The sequence below is a fragment of the Mustelus asterias genome, chromosome 3 (genome assembly GCF_964213995.1).
Source record: "Mustelus asterias chromosome 3, sMusAst1.hap1.1, whole genome shotgun sequence".
Lineage (NCBI taxonomy): Eukaryota > Metazoa > Chordata > Chondrichthyes > Carcharhiniformes > Triakidae > Mustelus > Mustelus asterias.
In genome coordinates, this window is record NC_135803.1 from 202,256 (window position 1) to 223,469 (window position 21,214).

The window sequence follows — 21,214 nt, forward strand, 5'->3', positions numbered from 1 at the left end:
TAGGATGACAATAGAGGGATATGGTCCCCGGAAGGGTGGGGGTTTTAGTTAAGTCGGGCAGCATGGTTGGTGCAGGCTTGGAGGGCCGAAAGGGCCTGTTCTTGTGCTGTAATTTTCTTTGTTCTTTTGCGTTAGTTGCTGTAGTAAGGAGAGATGATACATTGAACAAAGAACCAAGAACAGTACAGCACAGGAAACAGGCCCTTCAGCCCTCCAAGCCTGTGCCGCTCCTTGGTCCAACTAGACCAATCGTTTGTATCCCTCCATTCCCAGGCTGCTCATGTGACTATGGAGGGGGCATCAAATGAAGCTTTGTGGGTAAAGCTTAGGAATAAAAAGTGGCAGCCACATTGTTAGGTGTTCATTATAGACCCCCAGATAGACAGAGGGATATTGAGGAGCAAATCTGTGCTCAGTTTGTCGAAGCGTGTAAAAGCAAAAACAATAGGGTTATTATATTCAGTGATTTCAACTTTCTCAACATTAGAGTCATAGAGGTTTACAGCATGGAAAGTTTAAACTAGATAGGTTGGGGGGAGGGGATCAAAATGAGGTGACTGAGAGTGAGGAAGGTAGCTCGAAAACAGAGAAGGGTTATAGGCAGTGCAAGAGGACGGATGGACAGGGAATAGAGAAGGGGAGAGCTCAGACCAAAGGATTGAGATGTGTTTACTTCAATGCCAGGAGTCTAGTGAATAAAGGGGATGAGCTCAGAGCGTGGATAGATGCCTGGAAGTGTGATGTGGTGGCCATTACAGAGACTTGGATTTCTCAGGGACAGGACTGGATACTCCAGGTGCCGGGATTCAGATGTTTCAGGAAGGACAGGGAGGGAGGCAAGAGAGGGGGTGGAGTGGCACTGCTGATCAGGGATAGTGTCACAGCTGTAGAGAAGGTGTATGCTGTGGAGGGATTGTCCACCGAGTCTCTGTGGGTGGAAGTTCAGAGTGGGAAGGGGCCGGTCACTTTGCTGGGAGCTTTCTATAGGCCGCCCAATAGTAACAGGGAGGTGGAGGAGCAGATAGGGAAACAGATCCTGGAGAAATGCAGTAATAGCAGAGTTGCTGTGATGGGAGACTTTAATTTCCCAAACATAGATTGGAATATCCCTAGGGTAAGGGGATTGGATGGGGGAGAGTTCATTAGGTGTGTTCAGGAGGGTTTCCTGACACAGCATGTGGACAAGCCGTCAAGAGGTGAGGCTGTACTTGATCTGATACTGACCAATGAACCTGGACAGGTGTCAGATCTCTCAGTGGGAAGGCATCTTGGGGATAGTGATCATAACCCTATCTCCTTTAGGCTTGCATTGGAAAAAGAGAGGATCAGGCAAGCTAGGAAAGCGTTTATATGGAGTAAGGGGAAATATGAAGACATAAGGCAGCAAATTAGAGGAGTAAATTGGAAGGAGGTATTCTCGGGGAAATGTACTGAAGAGAGGTGGCAGTTTTTCAAGGAATGTCTGTCTAGAGTTCTACAGGACAACGTTCTGAGCAGACAGGGAGGTGTTGGTCGGTTAAAGGAACCATGGTGCACGAAAGCTGTGCGGGACCTAGTCGAGAAGAAAAGGAAAGCGTACAAAAGGCTCAGAGAGCTTGGTGAAGATAGGGATTTAGAAGAGTGTACGGCGTGTAGGAAGGGACTAAAGAAGGAAATTAGTAGAGCCAGAAGGGGTCACGAGAAGGCCTTGGCAGGTAGGATTGAGAACCCTAAGGCGTTCTATAAATATGCGAAGAGTAAAAGGATGAGATGTGACGGAATAGGGCCTATAAAAGGTGAAGGCGGGAAAGTCTGTACGGAACCAGTAGAAATGGCAGAGGTGCTCAATCAGTATTTTGCCTCGGTTTTCGCAGAGGAGAGGGACCTGGGTGGATGTACTGTGGGAGTGCGGTGGACTGAAAGGATTGAGTATGTGGACTTTAAGAAAGAGGTTGTGCTGGAATCTTTGAATGGCATCAAGATAGATAAGTCGCCGGGTCCGGATGGGATGTACCCCAGGTTACTGTGGGAGGCGAGGGAAGAGATTGCAGAGCCTCTGGCAATGATCTTTGCGTCGTCGATGGAGACTGGAGAGGTGCCGGAGGATTGCGGATAGAACATAGAGAACATAGAACAGTACAGCACAGAACAGGCCCTTCGGTCCACGATGTTGTGCCGAGCTTTGTCTGAAACCCAGATCAAGCTATTTCCTCCCTATCATCCCGAAGTACTCCATGTGCCTATCCAATAGCTTCTTAAATGTTCCTAAAGTTTCTGACTCCACTATCCCTGCAGGCAGTCCATTCCACACCCCAACCACTCTCTGAGTAAAAAACCTACCTCGGACATCCTTCCTATATCTCCCACCATGAACCCTATAGTTATGCACCCCAGTTACCGCTCCATTCACCCGAGGAAATAGTCTTTGAACGTTCACTCTTTCTATCCCCCTCATCATCTTATAAACCTCTATCAAGTCTCCTCTCAACCTCCTCCGCTCCAAAGAGAAAAGCCCAAGTTCCCTCAACCTTTCCTCATAAGTGTTTCCTATTTTCCTCATATGTGGTTCCGATCTTCAAGAAGGGGAATAGGGATAGCCCAGGTAATTACCGACCGGTGAGTCTAATCTCAGTGGTTGGTAAACTGACGGAGAAGATCCTGAGGGACAGGATATATGAGCATTTAGAGAGGTTTAGTATGCTCAAGAATACTCAGCATGGCTTTGTCAAGGGCAGATCGTGCCTTACGAGCCTGGGGGAGTTCTTCGAAAATGTGACTGAACACATTGACGAAGGGAAGGCGGTAGATGTGGTTTATATGGATTTTTGCAAGGCGTTCGATAAGGTCCCCCATGCAAGGCTTCTAGAAAAAGTGAGAGGGCATGGGATCCAAGGGGTTGCTCCCCGGTGGATCCAGAACTGGCTTGCCCAAAGGAGGCAGAGAGTGGGTATAGATGGGTCTTTTTCTAAATGGAGGTCGGTCACCAGTGGTGTGCCCCAGGGATCTGTTCCCAGGGATCTGCTCTGGGGCCCTTGCTGTTTGTCATTTTCATAAATGACCTGGATGAGGAAGTGGAGGGATGGGTTGGTAAGTTTGCCGACGACACAAAGGTTGGTGGGGTTGTGGATAGTCTGGAGGGATGTCAGAAGTTACAGAGGGACATAGATAGGATGCAAGACTGGGCGGACAAGTGGCAGATGGACCTCAACCCAGATAAATGCGTCGTGGTCCATTTTGGTAGGTCAAATGGGATGAAGGAGTACAATATAAAGGGAAAGACTCTTAGTACTGTAGAGGATCAGAAGGACCTTGGGGTCCGGGTCCATAGGACTCTAAAATCGGCCCCGAAGATGGAGGAGGTGCTTAAGAAGGCGTATGGTGTACTGGCCTTTATCAATCGAGGGATTGAGGTTAGGAGTCCGGGGATAATGATGCAGCTATATAAGATCCTCGTCAGACCCCACTTGAAGTACTGTGCTCAGTTCTGGTCGCCTCACTATAGGAAGGATGTGGAAAAGATTGAAAGGGTGCAGAGGAGATTTACAAGGCTGTTGCCTGGATTGAGTGGCATGCCTTATGAGGATAGGCTGAGGGAGAACAAAGAACAAAGAACAGTACAGCACAGGAAACAGGCCCTTCGGCCCTCCAAGCTGTGCCGCTCCTTGGTCCAACTAGACCAATCGTTTGTATCCCTCCATTCCCAGGCTGCTCATGTGACTATCCAGGTAAGTCTTAAACGATGTCAGCGTGCCTGCCTCCACCACCCTACTTGGCCGCGCATTCCAGGCCCCACCACCCTCTGTGTAAAAAACGTCCCTCTGATATCTGAGTTATACTTCGCCCCTCTCACCTTGAGCCCGTGACCTCTCGTGATCGTCACCTCCGACCTGGGAAAAAGCTTCCCACTGTTCACCCTATCTATACCCTTCATAATCTTGTACACCTCTATTAGATCTCCCCTCATTCTCCGTCTTTCCAAGGAGAACAACCCCAGTCTACCCAATCTCTCCTCATAGCTAAGACCCTCCATACCAGGCAACATCCTGGTAAACCTTCTCTGCACTCTCTCTAATGCCTCCACGTCCTTCTAGTAGTGCGGCGACCAGAACTGGACACAGTACTCCAAATGTGGCCTAACCAGCGTTCTATACAGCTGCATCATCAGACTCCAGCTTTTATACTCTATACCCCATCCTATAAAGGCAAGCATACCATATGCCTTCTTCACCACCTTCTCCACCTGTGTTGCCACCTTGAAGGATTTGTGGACTTGCACACCTAGGTCCCTCTGTGTTTCTATACTCCTGATGACTCTGCCATTTATTGTATAACTCCTCCCTACATTATTTCTTCCAAAATGCATCACTTCGCATTTATCCGGATTAAACTCCATCTGCCACCTCTCCGCCCAATTTTCCAGCCTATCTATATCCTGCTGTATTGCCCGACAATGCTCTTCGCTATCCGCAAGTCCAGCTCGGTCTTTTCTCCTTGGAGAGACGAAGGATGAGAGGAGACCTAATTGAGGTGTACAAGATGTTGAGAGGCATAGATTGGGTGGACTCTCAGAGGCTTTTTCCCAGGGTGGAAATGTCTGCTACGAGAGGACACAGGTTTAAGGTGCTGGGGGGTAGGTACAGGGGAGATGTTACGGGTAAATTTTTCACACAGAGGGTGATGGGCGAGTGGAATCGGCTGCCGTCAGTGGTGGTGGAGGCAAACTCAATAGTGTCTTTCAAGAGACTCCTGGATGAGTACATGGAGCTTAATAGGATGGAGGGTTATAGATAGGTCTAGACGGTAGGGATGTGTTCGGCACAACTTGTGGGCCGAAGGGCCTGTTTGTGCTGTAGTTTTTCTATGTTCTATGGAAACTGGCCCTTCGGCCCAACCTGTCCATGCAGCCCTTTTCTTTAAACCCCTAAGCTAGTCTCAATTGCCCACATTTGGCCCATATCCCTCTATACCCATCTTACCCATGTATCTATCTAAAAGCTTTTTAAAAGACAAAATTGTACCCGCCTCTACTACTACCTCTGGCAGCTTGTTCTAGGCACTCACCACCCTCTGTGAAAAAATTGCCTCTCTGGACACTTTTCGATCTTGACATGAAATTTTATCAGATTGTATTTTGTTTGGTAATCCATATCTTGTAAAGATTTTAGTCAACTCTTCCACCACCAGCTTTGCTGTGAATTTTCTTCAAGGAATCCCTCGTAAACACATCCACGATTGTCAGTAAATACTGACATAATCGTGGAGGGTGGAGGGGCATCCTACACAATCAATCAGGACTCTGTTAAACAGTTACTCAAACACTGGAATAGAAATTCAGTGGGAAGGTTTAATTATTGCTGGCGATTTTCCGACCATTTGAGAGTGCGGCGTGTATGTCAACATTTAACCACATCTTTATGCATCTAGACCAATGGAAAGGTTTTAGATAGAACATAGAACAGTACAGCACAGAACAGGCCCTTCGGCCCACGACGTTGTGCTGAGCTTTATCTGAAACCAAGATCAAGCTATCCCACTCCCTATCATCCTGGTGTGCTCCATGTGCCTAGCCAATAACCGCCTAAATGTTCCTAAAGTGTCTGACTCCACTATCACTGCAGGCAGTCCATTCCACACCCCAACCACTCTCTGCGTAAAGAAACTACCTCTGATATCCTTCCTATATCTCCCACCATGAACCCTATAGTTATGCCCCCTTGTAATAGCTCCATCCACCCAAGGAAATAGTCCTTGAATGTTCAGTCTATCTATCCCCTTCATCATTTTATAAACCTCTATTAAGTCTCCCCTCAGCCTCCTCCGCTCCAGAGAGAACAGCCCTCGCTCCCTCAACCTTTCCTCATATGACCTACCCTCCAAACCAGGCAGCATCCTGGTAAATCTCCTCTGCACTCTTTCCAGCGCTTCCACATCCTTCTTATAGTGAGGTGACCAGAACTGCACACAATACTCCAAATGTGGTCTCACCAAGGTCCTGTACAGTTGCAGCATAACCCCACGGCTCTTAAACTCCAACCCCCTGTTAATAAAAGCTAACACACTATAGGCCTTCTTCACAGCTCTATCCACTTGAGTGGCAACCTTTAGAGATCTGTGGATATGGACCCCAAGATCTCTCTGTTCCTCCAGTCTTCAGAACCCTACCTTTGACCCTGTAATCCACATTTAAATTAGTCCTACCAAAATGAATCACCTCACATTTATCAGGGTTAAACTTCATTTGCCATTTTTCAGCCCAGCTTTGCATCCTATCTATGTCTCTTTGCAGCCTACAACAGCCCTTCACCTCATCCACTACTCCACCAATCTTGGTGTCATCAACAAATTTACTGATCCACCCTTCAGCCCGCTCCTCTAAGTTAGTCATAAAAATCACAAAGAGCAGAGGACTAAGCACTGATCCCTGTGGCACTCCGCTAGCAACCTGCCTCCAGTCCGAAAATTTTCCATCCACCACCAGCCTCTGTCTTCGATCAGACAGCCAGTTACCTATCCAATCGGCCAACGTTCCCTCTATCCCACACCTCCTCACTTTCATCATAAGCCGACCATGGGGGACCTTATCAAACGCCTTACTAAAATCCATGTATATGACATCAACTGCCCTACCTTCATCAACACACTTAAAAATTCTATCAAATTTGTGAGGCACGACTTGCCCTTCACGAATCCGTGCTGACTATCCCGGATTAATCCGCATCTTTCTAAATGGTCGTAAATCCCATCCCTAAGGACCTTTTCCATCAATTTACCAACCACCGAAGTAAGACTAACCGGTCTATAATTACCAGGGTCATTTCTATTCCCTTTCTTAAACAGAGGAACAACATTTGCCACTCTCCAGTCCTCTGGCACTATCCCCGTGGACAGTGAGGACCCAAAGATCAAAGCCAAAGGCTCTGCAATCTCATCCCTTGCCTCCCAAAGAATCCTAGGATACATTTCATCAGGCCCAGGGGACTTATCGACCTTCAGTTTATTCAAAACTGCCAGGACATCCTCCCTCCAAACATCTATTTCCTCCAGCCTATTAGTCTGTAACACCTTCTCTTCCTCAAAAACATGGCCCCTCTCCTTGGTGAACACTGAAGAAAAGTATTCATTCATCACCTCGCCTATCTCTACTGACTCCATACACAAGTTCCCACTACTGTCCTTGACCGGCCCTAACCTCACCCTGGTCATTCTTTTATTCCTCACATAAGAGTAAAAAGCCTTGGGGTTTTCCTTGATCCGACCCGCCAAGGACTTCTCATGTCCCCTCCTAGCTCTCCTAAGCCCCTTTTTCAGCTCATTCCTTGCTAACTTGTAACCCTCAATCGAGCCATCTGAACCTTGTTTCCTCATCCCTACATAAGCTTCCCTCTTCCTTTTCACAAGACATTTCACCTCTTTCGTGAACCATGGTTCCCTCACTCGGCCATTTCCTCCCTGCCTGACAGGGACATACCTATCAAGGACACCCAGTATTTGTTCCTTGAAAAAGTTCCACTTTTCATTCGTGCCAATATCCAGTGACAGTTTCTGTTCCCATCTTATGCCCCCTAATTCTTGCCTAATCGTATCATAATTACCTCTCCCCCAATTGTAAACCTTGCCCTGCCGTACGGCCCTATCCCTCTCCATTGCAATAACAAAAGACACCGAATTGTGGTCACTATCTCCAAAGTGGTCTCCCACAACCAAATCTAACACTTGGCCCGGTTCATTTCCCAGTACCAAATCCAATGTGGCCTCACCTCTTGTCGGCCTATCCACATATTGTGTCAGGAAACCCTCCTGCACACACTGCACAAAAACTGTCCCATCCAAACTATTTGACCTTTTTGCATCTTAGCTTGTGTTTTTCTAACTCCCCAAATGTCCAGCCAAGATGTCAGTTAAAAAATACATAGCAGAATCATAGACCACTCGCTTAATTTCAATCCTGTATCCAGATGGAATGCCCACTCGGTGCGCACCACTGCCCACATTTCCTTGACAGAGATTTGAGGCCATTTCCATCTTTGCATTAGCACATTGCCTTTAGATAATTACACTCTGGAATGTATTCTGCCCAGGTTTCAGAAAAGCTATCTGATGTAGCTTTTTTAATTACATACAGACTCATACAAGAAACAGGAGCAAAAGTAGGCCATTCGGCTCCTTGAGAACATTCCACCATTTAATAAGATCATGGCTGACATACTTGCGTTCCGATTTCCACATTCCCATCTACCCCCGATAATCTTTGTCTCCATTACCTAACAAGAATCTATCTACCTCTGCCTTAACAATATCCAGTGACCCGTTTCACTGTCTTCTGAGGCAGAGAGTTCCAAAATCAAACAAACCCTCTGAGTAAAAAATTCTCCTCTATGTTTCTATGGCCTAAAAGGTAGGGATATGTTCGGCACAACTTGTGGGGCCAAAGGGCCAATTTTGTGCTGTAGTTTTTCTTTGTCTATGTTTCTATCTCTGTTCTAAAAGGGCGACACCTAATTTGAAAACAGTGCCCCCCCTAGTTCTGGACTCACCCACAAGAGGAAACATCCTTTCCACCTTGTCCACTGTGTCCAGACCATTCAGCATGCTCTGTTGTAACTCCTCTATCTTTAATGGGCTAAACACTCCATCCGCATTCTCTCTAACCTACTCCTGGCATTCTTTTCAACAATAGAACCAGTCAACTGAGGTTCAACCCCACCCCCATCTTTTCGGTTCTTCCCCTTGCTGTCTAGGTTTGTTAGCCTGTGATCTTGCACCACGCAGTCTGGAAACAATGCAGAATGTAAAGCGAATGTTGATTGTATTTGAATAGGTTTCTCTATCGCCCTCACCTTGGGAGTGGTCAGGATCGAGATCCAATCTAAAATTAACTGAATTCCTACAATGGACATTTTTTTAGCCACTAACAATTAGCTTTCCTGTTTTCAAATTATGTTTCAATTTTCCTCTGTATAGAGTCAGAGGTTTACAGCATGGAAACAGGCCCTTTGGCCCAACTTGTCCATGCCACCCTTTTTAAAACCCCAAAACTAATCCCAATTGCCCACATTTGGCCCATATCCCTCTATACCCATCATACCCATGTAACTATCTAAGTGTTTTTTAAAAGATAAAATTGTACCCGCCTCCGGCTGGAGGTCTGTGACCAGTGGTGTTCCGCAGGGCTCTGTACTGTGACCTCTGCTATTTGTGATATATATATATGATTTGGAAGAAGGTGTAACTGGTGTTATCAGCAAGTTTGCGGATGATACGAAGGTGGCTGGACTTGCGGATAGCGATGAGCATTGTCGGACAATACAGCAGGATATAGATAGGCTGGAAAACTGGGCGGGGAAATGGCAGATGGAATTTAATCCGGATAAGTGCAAAGCGATGCATTTTGGAAGAACTAATGTAGGGGGGAGTTATACAATAAATGGCAGAGTCATCAAGAGTATAGAAACACAGAGGGACCTAGGTGTGCAAGTCCACAAATCCTTGAAGGTGGCAGCACAAGTGGAGAAGGTCGTGAAGAAGACATATGGTATGCTTGCCTCTATAGGACGGGGTATAGAGTATAAAAGCTGGAGTCTGATGTTGCAGCTGTATAGAACGCTGGTTAGGCCACATTTGGAGTACTGCGTCCAGTTCTGGTCGCCGCACTACCAGAAGGACGTGGAGGCTTTAGAGAGAGTGCAGAGAAGGTTTACCAGGATGTTGCCTGGTATGTAGGGTCTTAGCTATGAGGAGAGATTGGGTAAACTGGGCTTGTTCTCCCTGGAAAGACGGAGAATGAGGGGAGACCTAATAGAGGTGTACAAAATTATGAAGGGTATAGATAAGGTGAACAGCGGGAAGCTTTTTCCCAGGTCGGAGGTGACGATCCTGAGGGGTCACAGGCTCAAGGTGAGAGGGGCGAGGTATAACTCAGATATCAGAGGGATGTTTTTTACACAGAGAGTGGTGGGGGCCTGGAATGCGATGCCAAGTAGGGTGGTGGAGGCAGACACGCTGGCATCGTTTAAGACTTACCTGGATAGTCACATGAGCAGTCTGGGAATGGAGGGATATAAACGAATGGTCTAGTTGGACCAATGAGCGGCACAGGCTTGGAGGGCCGAATGGCCTGTTTCCTGTGCTGTACTGTTCTTTGTTCTTTGTTCTACTACCTCTGGCAGCTTGTTCCAGACACTCATCACCCTCTGTGAAAAAATTGCCCCTCTGGACACTTTTGTATCTCTCCCCTCTCACCTTAAACCTATGCCCTCTAGTTTTAGACTCCCCTACCTTTGGGAAAAGATATTGACTATCTACCTGGTCTATGCCCCTCATTATTTTATAGACCTCTATAAGGTCACCCCTCAGCCTCCTACGCTCCAGAGAAAAAAGTCCCAGTCTATTCAGCCTCTCCTTATAACTCAATCCATCAAGTCCCGGTAGCATCCTAGTAAATCTTTTCTGCACTCTTTCTAGTTTAATAATATCCTTTCTATAATAGGGTGACCAGAATTGCACACAGTATTCCAAGTGTGGCCTTACCAATGTCTTGTACAACTTCAACAAGACGTCCCAACTCCTGTATTCAATGTTCTGAGCGATGAAACCAAGCATGCCAAATGCCTTCTTCACCACTCTGTCCACCTGTGACTCCACTTCCAAGGAGCTATGAACATGTACCCTTAGATCTCTTTGTTCTGTAACTCTCCCCAACGCCCTACCATTAACAGAGTAAGTCTTGCCCTGGTTCAATCTACCAAAATGCATCACCTCGCATTTGTCCAAATTAAACTCCATGTGCCATTCATCAGCCCACTGGCCCAATTGATCAAGATCCCGTTGCAATTGGAGATAACTTTCTTCACTGTCCACTATGCCACCAATCTTGGTGTCATCTTGGAGTACTGTGCTCAGTTCTGGTCGCCTCATTACAGGAAGGATGTGGAAACGATTGAAAGGGTGCAGAGGAGATTTACAAGGATGTTGCCTGGATTGAGTGGCATGCCTTATGAGGATAGGCTGAGGGAGCTCGGTCTTTTCTCCTTGGAGAGACGAAGGATGAGAGGAGACCTAATAGAGGTATATCAGATGTTGAGAGGCATAGATCGGGTGGACTCACAGAGGCTTTTTCCCAGGGTGGAAATGGCTGCTACGAGAGGACACAGGTTTAAGGTGCTGGGGGGTAGGTACAGGGGAGATGTTAGGGGTAAGTTTTTCACACAGAGGGTGGTGGGTGAGTGGAATCGGCTGCCGTCAGGGGTGGTGGAGGCGAACTCAATAGGGTCTTTTAAGAGACTCCTGGATGAGTACAGGGAGCTTAATAGGATGGAGGGTTATAGGTAGGTCTAGAAGGTAGGGATGTGTTTGGCACAACTTGTGGGCTGAAGGGCCTGTTTGTGCTGTAGTTTTTCTATGTTTCTATCTGCAAACTTACTAACCATGCCTCCTATATTCTCATCCAAATCATTAATATAAATGACAAATAACAGTGGGCCCAGCACTGATCCCTGAGGCACACCGCTGGTCACAGGCCTCCAGTTTGAAAAACAACCCTGTACAACCACCCTCTGGCTTCTGTCAAAAAGCCAATTTTGTATAGTGAGGTAGATTTAAATTCCTCGTATATTTGACTAATAATTTCTCCTGCAATAACCCCTCTGGACAGAAGATGGCAGTATCGCAGCATCAGTGATATCTTTACCCCTCACATTATAAAACAATCTCTTTAACCTGCCCTTCGGTACGGTCAAGAACATATTTCGACCTCTGGCTAATTTTGATTTTTCTCTATGAATTCACTTGGTATTTCTCTCACTTGGGATTCAAATTCCAAAACACTTTTATTAACTGAACTCGTCAAGTTCCTATCACTGCGACCAGTCTCCCATTTAACTTCCAGCAATTCAACCTCCTATTTGCAGCCATGTTGCAAAGGTAACATTAACTTTTTCCCTTCACATCGACTTTCTACCTGGACAGCTTTAATAGACCATCTGCTTCTTTTTACTGGCACTTTTACCAAAGTTTTCTATATTCTCCAATTTCCTTGCTGACTCACGTATATTTCACACAGACCGTGGGTTATCAGCTCAGCTAAAGCAGCAGCTGCGACGGTTACTGGAATTCTCTTTCTAAATTCCCCCATGATGATCATCTCCCGTGTATTTTCAAATCCCCAGTTTCAGTGATGGGAATTACTGATCCCCCCACCCCCGTCCCCCCACCAAGGACACAAAGTATAGCCCCAGGGAGGAGGGGAACATGCCCATGTCACTACCCTCTGGCAGTGCCCCTCTTGGCATGGGGGGGGGGTGCAGAGCCAGGAGAGAGTCCTCTTGGGAGACCCATGGGGGGGGGGGGGGGAAGGTTCCCTTTATGTGGGGGTGGTGCTTGTTGGGGGAGTGGGGAGGTTATTTCTGATGCTTATTTTTATTTTTAAAGAGTGCCCCAATCCACAGGCCCCGCCCTGCTGGAACCAGGCTCCGGATTCTGTGTGTAAAGAACGCTGGATAATCTGGTGAGAAACTTCAGCTGCACGGCCGGGAACATTCAAAGAACAAAGAAAACTACAGCACAGGAACAGACCCTTCGACCCTCCAAGCCTGTGCCCATCATGATGCCCTAACTTTAAAAAACCCTTCTGCCCTTACTCAGTCCGTATCCCTCTATTCCCTCCCTATTCATGGACCCATCCAGATGTCTCTTAAATGTTGCTAATGTTCCTGCTTCCACCACCTCCTCTGGCAGCGCGTTCCAGGCACCCACCACTCTCTGCGTGAAAAACTTCCCCCACACATCTCCCTTAAACTTTCCCCCCTCACCTTGAACCTGTGCCCTGTGTAATTGACACTTCCACCCTTGGAAAAAGCCTCTGACTATCCACCCTGTCTACGCCCCTCATAATTTTGTAGATCTCTATCAGGTCTCCCCTCAGCCTCCATCTTTCCAGTGAAAACAATCCTAGTTTATTCAACCTCTCCTCATAGCCGACACCCTCGAGACCAGGCAACATCCTGGTGAAGCTTCTTTGCACTCTCTCCAAAGCTTCCACGTCCTTTTGATAATATGGTGACCAGAACTGCACATAATACTCCAAATGCAGCTTAACCAAGGTTTTATATAGCTGCAACATGATTTCCCAACTCCTGTACTCAATGCCCCAGCTGATGAAGGCAAGCATGCCATATGCTGTCTTAATCACCTTGGCCACCTGTGTTGCCACTTTTAGGGAACTGTGGAACTGCATGCCCAGCTCCCTCTGTATGTCTGGCCTTGATAGATGGGGGAGAGTTACTTAAAGGGATGATAGTGGATAGGCAATGGCAAACATTCAAGGAACGCATGGGGGAACTGCAGCAACTGTTTATTCCTGTCTGGCACCAAAGCAAAATGGGTAAGAGGGCCAATCCATGGCTTACAAAGGAAATTAGAGAGAGTATCCGATCCAAGGAAGAAGCACACAGATTGGCCAAGAAAAATAATAGGTCTGAGGATTGGGAGCAGTTTAGAATTCAGCAAAGAAGGACCAAGGGATTGATTAAGGGGAAAATACAGTACGAAAGTAAACTTGCAGGGAACATAAAGACTGACACCAAGAGTTTCTATAGGTACGTGAAGAGAGGGAGGTTGAAGACAAATGTAGGTCCCCTTCAGACAGAAATGGGGGAATGCATAATAGGGGAAAAAGAAATGGCCAAGCAACTGAATACATACTTTGGTTCTGTCTTCACAAAAGAGGACACAAATCAGATGCCAGAACTGTTGGAGAATGCAAGATTTAGTGAGAGGGAAGAACTGAGGGAGATCAGTATTAGTAGAGAAATGGTGCTGGGAAGGTTGATGGAATTGAAGGTGGATACATCCCCAGGGCCTGATAATCTACATCCCAGAGTACTTAACGAAGTGGCTCCAGAAATAATGGATACATTGGTGGTCATCTTCCAGGATTCTCTAGGCTCTGGAACAGTCCCTGCAGATTGGAGGGTACCTAATGTCACTCCAATATTCAAAAAGGGAGGTAGAGAGAAAACAGGGAATTATAGACCAGTTAAGCTTAACACTGTAGTAGGGAAAATTCTCGAATCCATCAATTTCCTCGGGTGGATGGAGCTATTACAAGGGGGCTATAGGGTTCATGGTGGGAGATATAGGAAGGATATCAGAGGTAGGTTCTTTATGCAGAGAGTGGTTGGGGTGTGGAATGGACTGCCTGCAGTGATAGTGGAGTCAGACACTTTAAGAACATTTAAGCGGTTATTGGATAGGCACATGGAGCACACCAGGATGATAAGGAGTGGGATAGCTTGATCTTGGTTTCAGAGAAAGCTTGGCACAACATCGTGGGCCGAAGGGCCTGTTCTGTGCTGTACTGTTCTATGTTCATTATCAAGTACTTTATAGCAGAGCATTTAGAAAGCAGTGGCAGGATCAGACAGAGTCAGAACAAAGAACAGTACAGCACAGGAAACAGGCCCTTCGGCCCTCCAAGCCTGTGCCGCTCCTTGGTCCAACTAGACCAATCGTTTGTATCCCTCCATTCCCAGGTTGCTCATGTGACTATCCAGGTAAGTCTTAAACGATGTCAGCGTGCCTGCCTCCACCACCCTACTTGGCAGCGCATTCCAGGCCCCCACCACCCTCTGTGTAAAAAACGTCCCTCTGATGTCTGAGTTATACTTCGCCCCTCTCAGCTTGAGCCCGTGACCCCTCGTGATCGTCACCTCCGACCTGGGAAAAAGCTTCCCACTGTTCACCCTATCTATACCCTTCATAATCTTGTATACCTCTATTAGATCTCCTCTCATTCTCCGTCTTTCCAAGGAGAACAACCCCAGTCTACCCAATCTCTCCTCATAGCTAAGACCCTCCATACCAGGCAACATCCTGGTAAACCTTCTCTGCACTCTCTCCGATGCCTCCGCGTCCTTCTGGTAGTGCGGCGACCAGAACTGGACGCAGTACTCCAAATGTGGCCTAACCAGCGTTCTATACAGCTGCATCATCAGACTCCAGCTTTTATACTCTATACCCCATCCTATAAAGGCAAGCATACCATATGCCTTCTTCACCACCTTCTCCACCTGTGTTGCCACCTTCAAGGATTTGTGGACTTGCACACCTAGGTCCCTCTGTGTTTCTATACTCCTGATGACTCTGCCATTTATTGTATAACTCCTCCCTACATTATTTCTTCCAAAATGCATCACTTCGCATTTATCCGGATTAAACTCCATCTGCCACCTCTCCGCCCAATTTTCCAGCCTATCTATATCCTGCTGTATTGCCCGACAATGCTCTTCGCTATCCGCAATTCCAGCCATCTTCGTGTCATCCGCAAACTTGCTGATAACACCAGTTACACCTTCTTCCAAATCATTTATTTATATCACAAATAGCAGAGGTCCCAGTACAGAGCCCTGCGGAACACCACTGGTCACAGACCTCCAGCCGGAAAAAGACCCTTCGACCACTACCCTCTGTCTCCTATGGCCAAGCCAGTTCTCCACCCATCTAGCCACTTCTCCTTGTATCCCATGAGCCTTAACCAACCTGCCATGTGGGACTTTGTCAAATGCCTTACTGAAATCCATATGAATCCAGCATGGATTTATGAAGGGGAAATCATGCTTGACAAATCTGTTGGGATTCTTTGAAGATATAACTAGTAGAGTTGACAAGGGGGAACCAGTAGATGTGGTATATTTGGACTTTCAGAAAGTGTTTGACAAAGTCCTGCACAAGAGATTATTGTGCAAGATTACAGCGCATGGGATTGGGGGAAGTATATTGAGATGGATAGAAAACTGGTTGGCAGAGAGGAAACAAAGAGTAGGAATTAATGGGAGCTTTTCAAATTGACTGGAGTAACTAGTGGGGTGCCACAGGGATCAGTGCTGGGACCCCAGCTATTCACAATATATATTAATGATATGGATGAAGGAACAAAATGTAACATCTCAAAGTTTGCAGGTGATACCAAGTTGGGTGGGAGGGTGAACTGTGACGAGGATGCAGAGATCCTTCAGAATGATCTGGACAGGTTGGGTGAGTGGGCAAATCAATGGCAGATGCAGTATAATTTGGATAAATGTGAGGTTATTCACTTTGGAAGCGAAAACAAGGCGGCAGATTACTACCTGAATGGCTGTAAATTGGGAGAGGGGAGTGTGCAGCAGGACCTGGGTGTCCTTGTGCACCAGTCACTGAAGGTAAGCATGCAGGTGCAGCAGGCGGTAAAGAAGGCAAATGGCATGTTGGCCTTCATTGCGAGAGGTTTCGAGTACAGGAGCAGGGATGTGTTGTTGCAATTATACAGGGCCTTAGTGAGGCCACACCTAGAGTATTGTGTGCAGTTTTGGTCTCCTTTTCTGAGGAAGGATGTTCTTGCTCTCGAGGGAGTGCAGCGATGGTTTACCAGGCTAATTCCGGGGATGGCGGGACTGATGTATGAGGAGAGATTGACTAGGTTAGGATTGTTTTCACTGGAGTTCAGACGAATGAGGGGGGATCTAATAGAGACTTATGAAATTCTAACAGGACTACACAGGATAGATGCAGGGAGGATATTCCCAATGGTGGCGGGGCAGGGCGGGGGGGGGGGGGGGGGAATCCAGAACCAGGGGTCACAGTCTGAGGATTCAGGGTAGACCATTTAGGACTGAGGTGAGGAGACATTTCTTCACCCAGAGAGTGGTGAGCCTGTGGAATTCATTACCACAGGAAGTAGTTGATGCCAAAACATTGAATGTATTCAAGAGGCGGCTGGATATAGCACTTGGGGTGAATGGGATCAAAGGTTATGGGGAGAAAGCATGGAGAGAGTACAGAGGAGGTTTACCAGGATGTTGCCTGGTATGGAGGGGCTTAGTTATGAGGAGAGATTGGGTAAACTGGGGCTGTTCTCCCTGGAAAGACGGAGGATGAGGGGAGACTTAATAGAGGTGTATAAAATTATGAAAGGCATAGATAGGGTGAACGGTGGGAAGCTTTTCCCCAGGTCGGTGGTGACATTCACAAGGGGTCATAGGTTCAAGGTGAAGGGGGGGAGGTTTAGCACAGATATCAGAAGGACATATTTTACACAGAGGGTGGTGGGGGCCTGGAATGCGCTGCCGGGCAAGGTGGTGGAGGCGGACACACTGGGAACGTTGAAGACTTATCTAGATAGCCATATGAACGGAGCGGGAATGGAGGGATACAAAAGAATGGTCTAGTTTGGACCAGGGAGCGGCGCGGGCTTGGAGGGCCGAAGGGCCTGTTCCTGTGCTGTATTGTTCTTTGTTCTTTGTTTGATTAGGCTATTGAGTTGGATGATCAGCCATGATCATAATGAATGGTGGAGCAGGCTTGAAGGGCTGAATAGCCTCCTCCTGCTCCTATCTCCTATGTTTCTATGTTAATGTTCCAAAGGGTTCTGCCACTCACACCTAAATTTGATCCTCCAAAATGCATCACCTCACATTTGTCCGGATTAAAGAGAGGAGTGGAGCACACCAGGATGATAGGGAGTGGGATAGCTTGATCTTGGTTTCAGATAAAGCTCAGCACAACATCGTGGGCCGAAGGGCCTGTTCTGTGCTGTAATGTTCTATGTTCTAAACTCCATCTGCCATTTCTGTGCCCAAGTCTCCAATCTATCTCTATCCTGTTGTATCCTCTGACAATCCCCGGCACTATCAGCAACTCCACCAATCTTCATGTCATCCGCAAATTTACTAATCAGACCACCCACATTTTCCTCCAGATTATTTATATATACCACAAACAACAGAGGTCCCAGCACTGGTCCCTGCGGAACACCACCAGCTACAGATCTCCATTCTGAAAAACACCCTTCCACCGTTACTCTGTCTTCTATAACCAAGCCAGTTCTGTATCCATCCAGCCAGCCCACCCTGAATCCCATGTGATTTTAGTTTTTGTACCAATCTGCCATGTGGGACCTTGTCAAACGCCTTTACTAAAGTCCATATAAACTTCATCCACAGCCCTTCCCTCATCAATTATCCAAATATCGGAAGATTCCACCCATCATATTGTTTTGGAAAATAAACGGCTAAATGGAGGAAAGTAGCAGCAGGCTAAGGGACATAGATCCACAAATATTAAATGTAACAATGCAGGTTCATGAGGCTAAGAAAAATACAAATCAGGCATTGTGATTCATTTCTTGAGAACAGAATAGAAATCTAAAGATGTTAAACTTTAGATCACACACAGTCCTGTGAACAGTTTTGGTTCCCAGATTATTAAAGGATGATGGAGGCATTTGCGGAGGTGGAAAATTATTTACTCAACTGGAACCGGGAGGTTCAGTGCATCTGAAAAAAATGATTGTTGTTGCTCTTTTCTCCAGGAGGTTGGGGGGTGGGGGCGGGGGGGGGGAGACTGACGAGATCTGATAACTCTCAAAACAAATTCTCCCGCTTTCGGGAGGGGACAAAAATGAAGCTATGAATACAAGAGGATAGCTAACAAATTCAATTATTTAGGAGGAAAACTCGAACCAAGGAGTGGCTACAGCGCAGAAGTTATTACCACGAGGAATATGCGAGGTGAAAACTATTGGTGCATTTAATGAGATGGATTGAAGGGAGTGAGGAACAGAAGCCAGTGCTGACTGCGTGAGACGGAGAGGAGTGGGAGGAGACCCAGGAGGGCAGAAACATTGACCAGTTTGGTGAAATGGTCCGCAGTGAAACAACACAAATCTCCTTAAACAGAAACAAATGATTAAACTTCAATCACATTCTTCTAACAGAGACAGATAATAGTTCACATTCTCACGATGAATAAGACAAGTTTTAACAAACTCTAAACCAAGCAGCTAATATAAGTTTTGGGAAGTAATTATTACCCAAGGCTCTCCCATCTTCTGGAGTTAGGTTACAATCAATCAGCTTTACAACCTTGAGTTTACTGACTGGCTTCAACTTTCGAGTGATGAGCGATAGATTCCCTCCTAAGTCACTGTTCCAGGATAAATCAATCTCTTCAAGGTTTGGCAAATGTTGAATGCAGTCACCTGCAAAGCAATTCCTCAATTACCATTCTATTCAAGTATCGGATTAATTACCAAAATAGCTATTTATCACATGAACCAGTGAAAGTCAGCACCTTCAGGAACTGTATCCCAGTCAGAGTCAGCACCTTCAGGAACTGTATCCCAGTGAGAGTCAGCACCTTCAGGAACTGTATCCCAGTGAGAGTCAGCACCTTCAGGAACTGTATCCCAGTGAGAGCCAGCACCTTCAGGAACTGTATCCCTGTGAGAGTCAGCACCTTCAGGAACTGTATCCCAGTGAGAGTCAGCACCTTCAGGAACTGTATCCCAGTGAGAGTCAGCACCTTCAGGAACTGTATCCCAGTCAGAGTCAGCACCTTCAGGAACTGTATCCCAGTGAGAGTCAGCACCTTCAGGAACTGTATCCCAGTGAGAGTCAGCACCTTCAGGAACTGTATCCCAGTGAGAGTCAGCACCTTCAGGAACTGTATCCCAGTGAGAGTCAGCACCTTCAGGAACTGTATCCCAGTCAGAGTCAGCACCTTCAGGAACTGTATCCCAGTGAGAGTCAGCACCTTCAGGAACTGTATCCCAGTGAGAGTCAGCACCTTCAGGAACTGTATCCCAGTCAGAGTCAGCACCTTCAGGAACTGTATCCCAGTGAGAGTCAGCACCTTCAGGAACTGTATCCCAGTCCGAGTCAGCACCTTCAGGAACTGTATCCCAGTGAGAGTCAGCACCTTCAGGAACTGTATCCCAGTGAGAGTCAGCACCTTCAGGAACTGTATCCCAGTGAGAGTCAGCACCTTCAGGAACTGTATCCCAGTCCGAGTCAGCACCTTCAGGAACTGTATCCCAGTGAGAGTCAGCACCTTCAGGAACTGTATCCCAGTGAGAGTCAGCACCTTCAGGAACTGTATCCCAGTGAGAGTCAGCACCTTCAGGAACTGTATCCCAGTGAGAGTCAGCACCTTCAGGAACTGTATCCCAGTGAGAGTCAGCACCTTCAGGAACTGTATCCCAGTCAGAGTCAGCACCTTCAGGAACTGTATCCCAGTCAGAGTCAGCACCTTCAGGAACTGTATCCCAGTGAGAGTCAGCACCTTCAGGAACTGTATCCCAGTCAGAGTCAGCATCTTCAGGAACTGTTCCCCAGTGGGAGTCAGTACGTTCAGGAACAGTATCCCAGTGAGAGTCAGCACCTTCAGGAACTGTATCCCAGTGAGAGTCAGTACCTTCAGGAACTGTATCCCAGTGAGAGTCAGCACCTTCAGGAACTGTATCCCAGTCAGAGTCAGCACCTTCATGAACTGTATCCCAGTGAGAGTCAGCACATTCAGGAACTGTATCCCAGTGAGAGTCAGCACCTTCAGGAACTGTATCCCAGTGAGTCAGCATCTTCAGGAACTGTTCCCCAGTGGGAGTCAGCACCTTCAGGAACTGTATCCCAGTGAGAGTCAGCACCTTCAGGAACTGTATCCCAGTCAGAGTCAGCACCTTCAGGAACTGTATCCCAGTGAGAGTCAGCACCTTCAGGAACTGTATCCCAGTGAGAGTCAGCACCTTCAGGAACTGTATCCCAGTGAGAGTCAGCACCTTCAGGATGTGTATCCCAGTCAGAGTCATCATCTTCAGGAACTGTTCCCCAGTGGGAGTCAGTACGTTCAGGAACTGTATCCCAGTGAGAGTCAGGACCTTCAGGAACTGTATCCCAGTGAGAGTCAGCACATTCAGGAACTGTAACCCAGTGAGAGTCAGTACCTTCAGGAACTGTATCCCAGTCAGAGTCAGCACCTTCAGGAACTGTATCCCAGTGAGAGTCAGCACCTTCAGGAACTGTATCCCAGTCAGAGTCAGCACCTTCAGGAACTGTATCCCAGTCAGAGTCAGCACCTTCAGGAACTGTATCCCAGTGAGAGTCAGCACCTTCAGGAACTGTATCCCAGTCAGAGTCAGCACCTTCAGGAACTGTATCCCAGTGAGAGTCAGCACCTTCAGGAACTGTATCCCAGTGAGAGTCAGCACCTTCAGGAACTGTATCCCAGTCAGAGTCAGCACCTTCAGGAACTGTATCCCAGTCAGAGTCAGCACCTTCAGGAACTGTATCCCAGTGAGAGTCAGCACCTTCAGGAACTGTATCCCAGTGAGAGTCAGCACCTTCAGGAACTGTATCCCAGTGAGAGCCAGCACCTTCAGGAACTGTATCCCTGTGAGAGTCAGCACCTTCAGGAACTGTATCCCAGTGAG

At 47.1% G+C, this 21,214-nt stretch overlaps 1 protein-coding gene across 6 annotated transcripts in view; it reads right to left on the reverse strand.

The window, feature by feature from the left end:
- LOC144482556 (leucine-rich repeat-containing protein 31-like) overlaps positions 1 to 21,214 on the reverse strand; it is a 120,286-nt gene that overhangs the window by 30,913 nt on the left and 68,159 nt on the right. For all 6 annotated transcript variants that reach the window (XM_078201519.1, XM_078201520.1, XM_078201522.1 and 3 more), the window contains one exon: positions 18,821 to 18,988. In XM_078201519.1, coding sequence (XP_078057645.1) covers positions 18,821 to 18,988 — 168 coding nt within the window. The remainder of the gene's footprint in view (positions 1 to 18,820; positions 18,989 to 21,214) is intronic.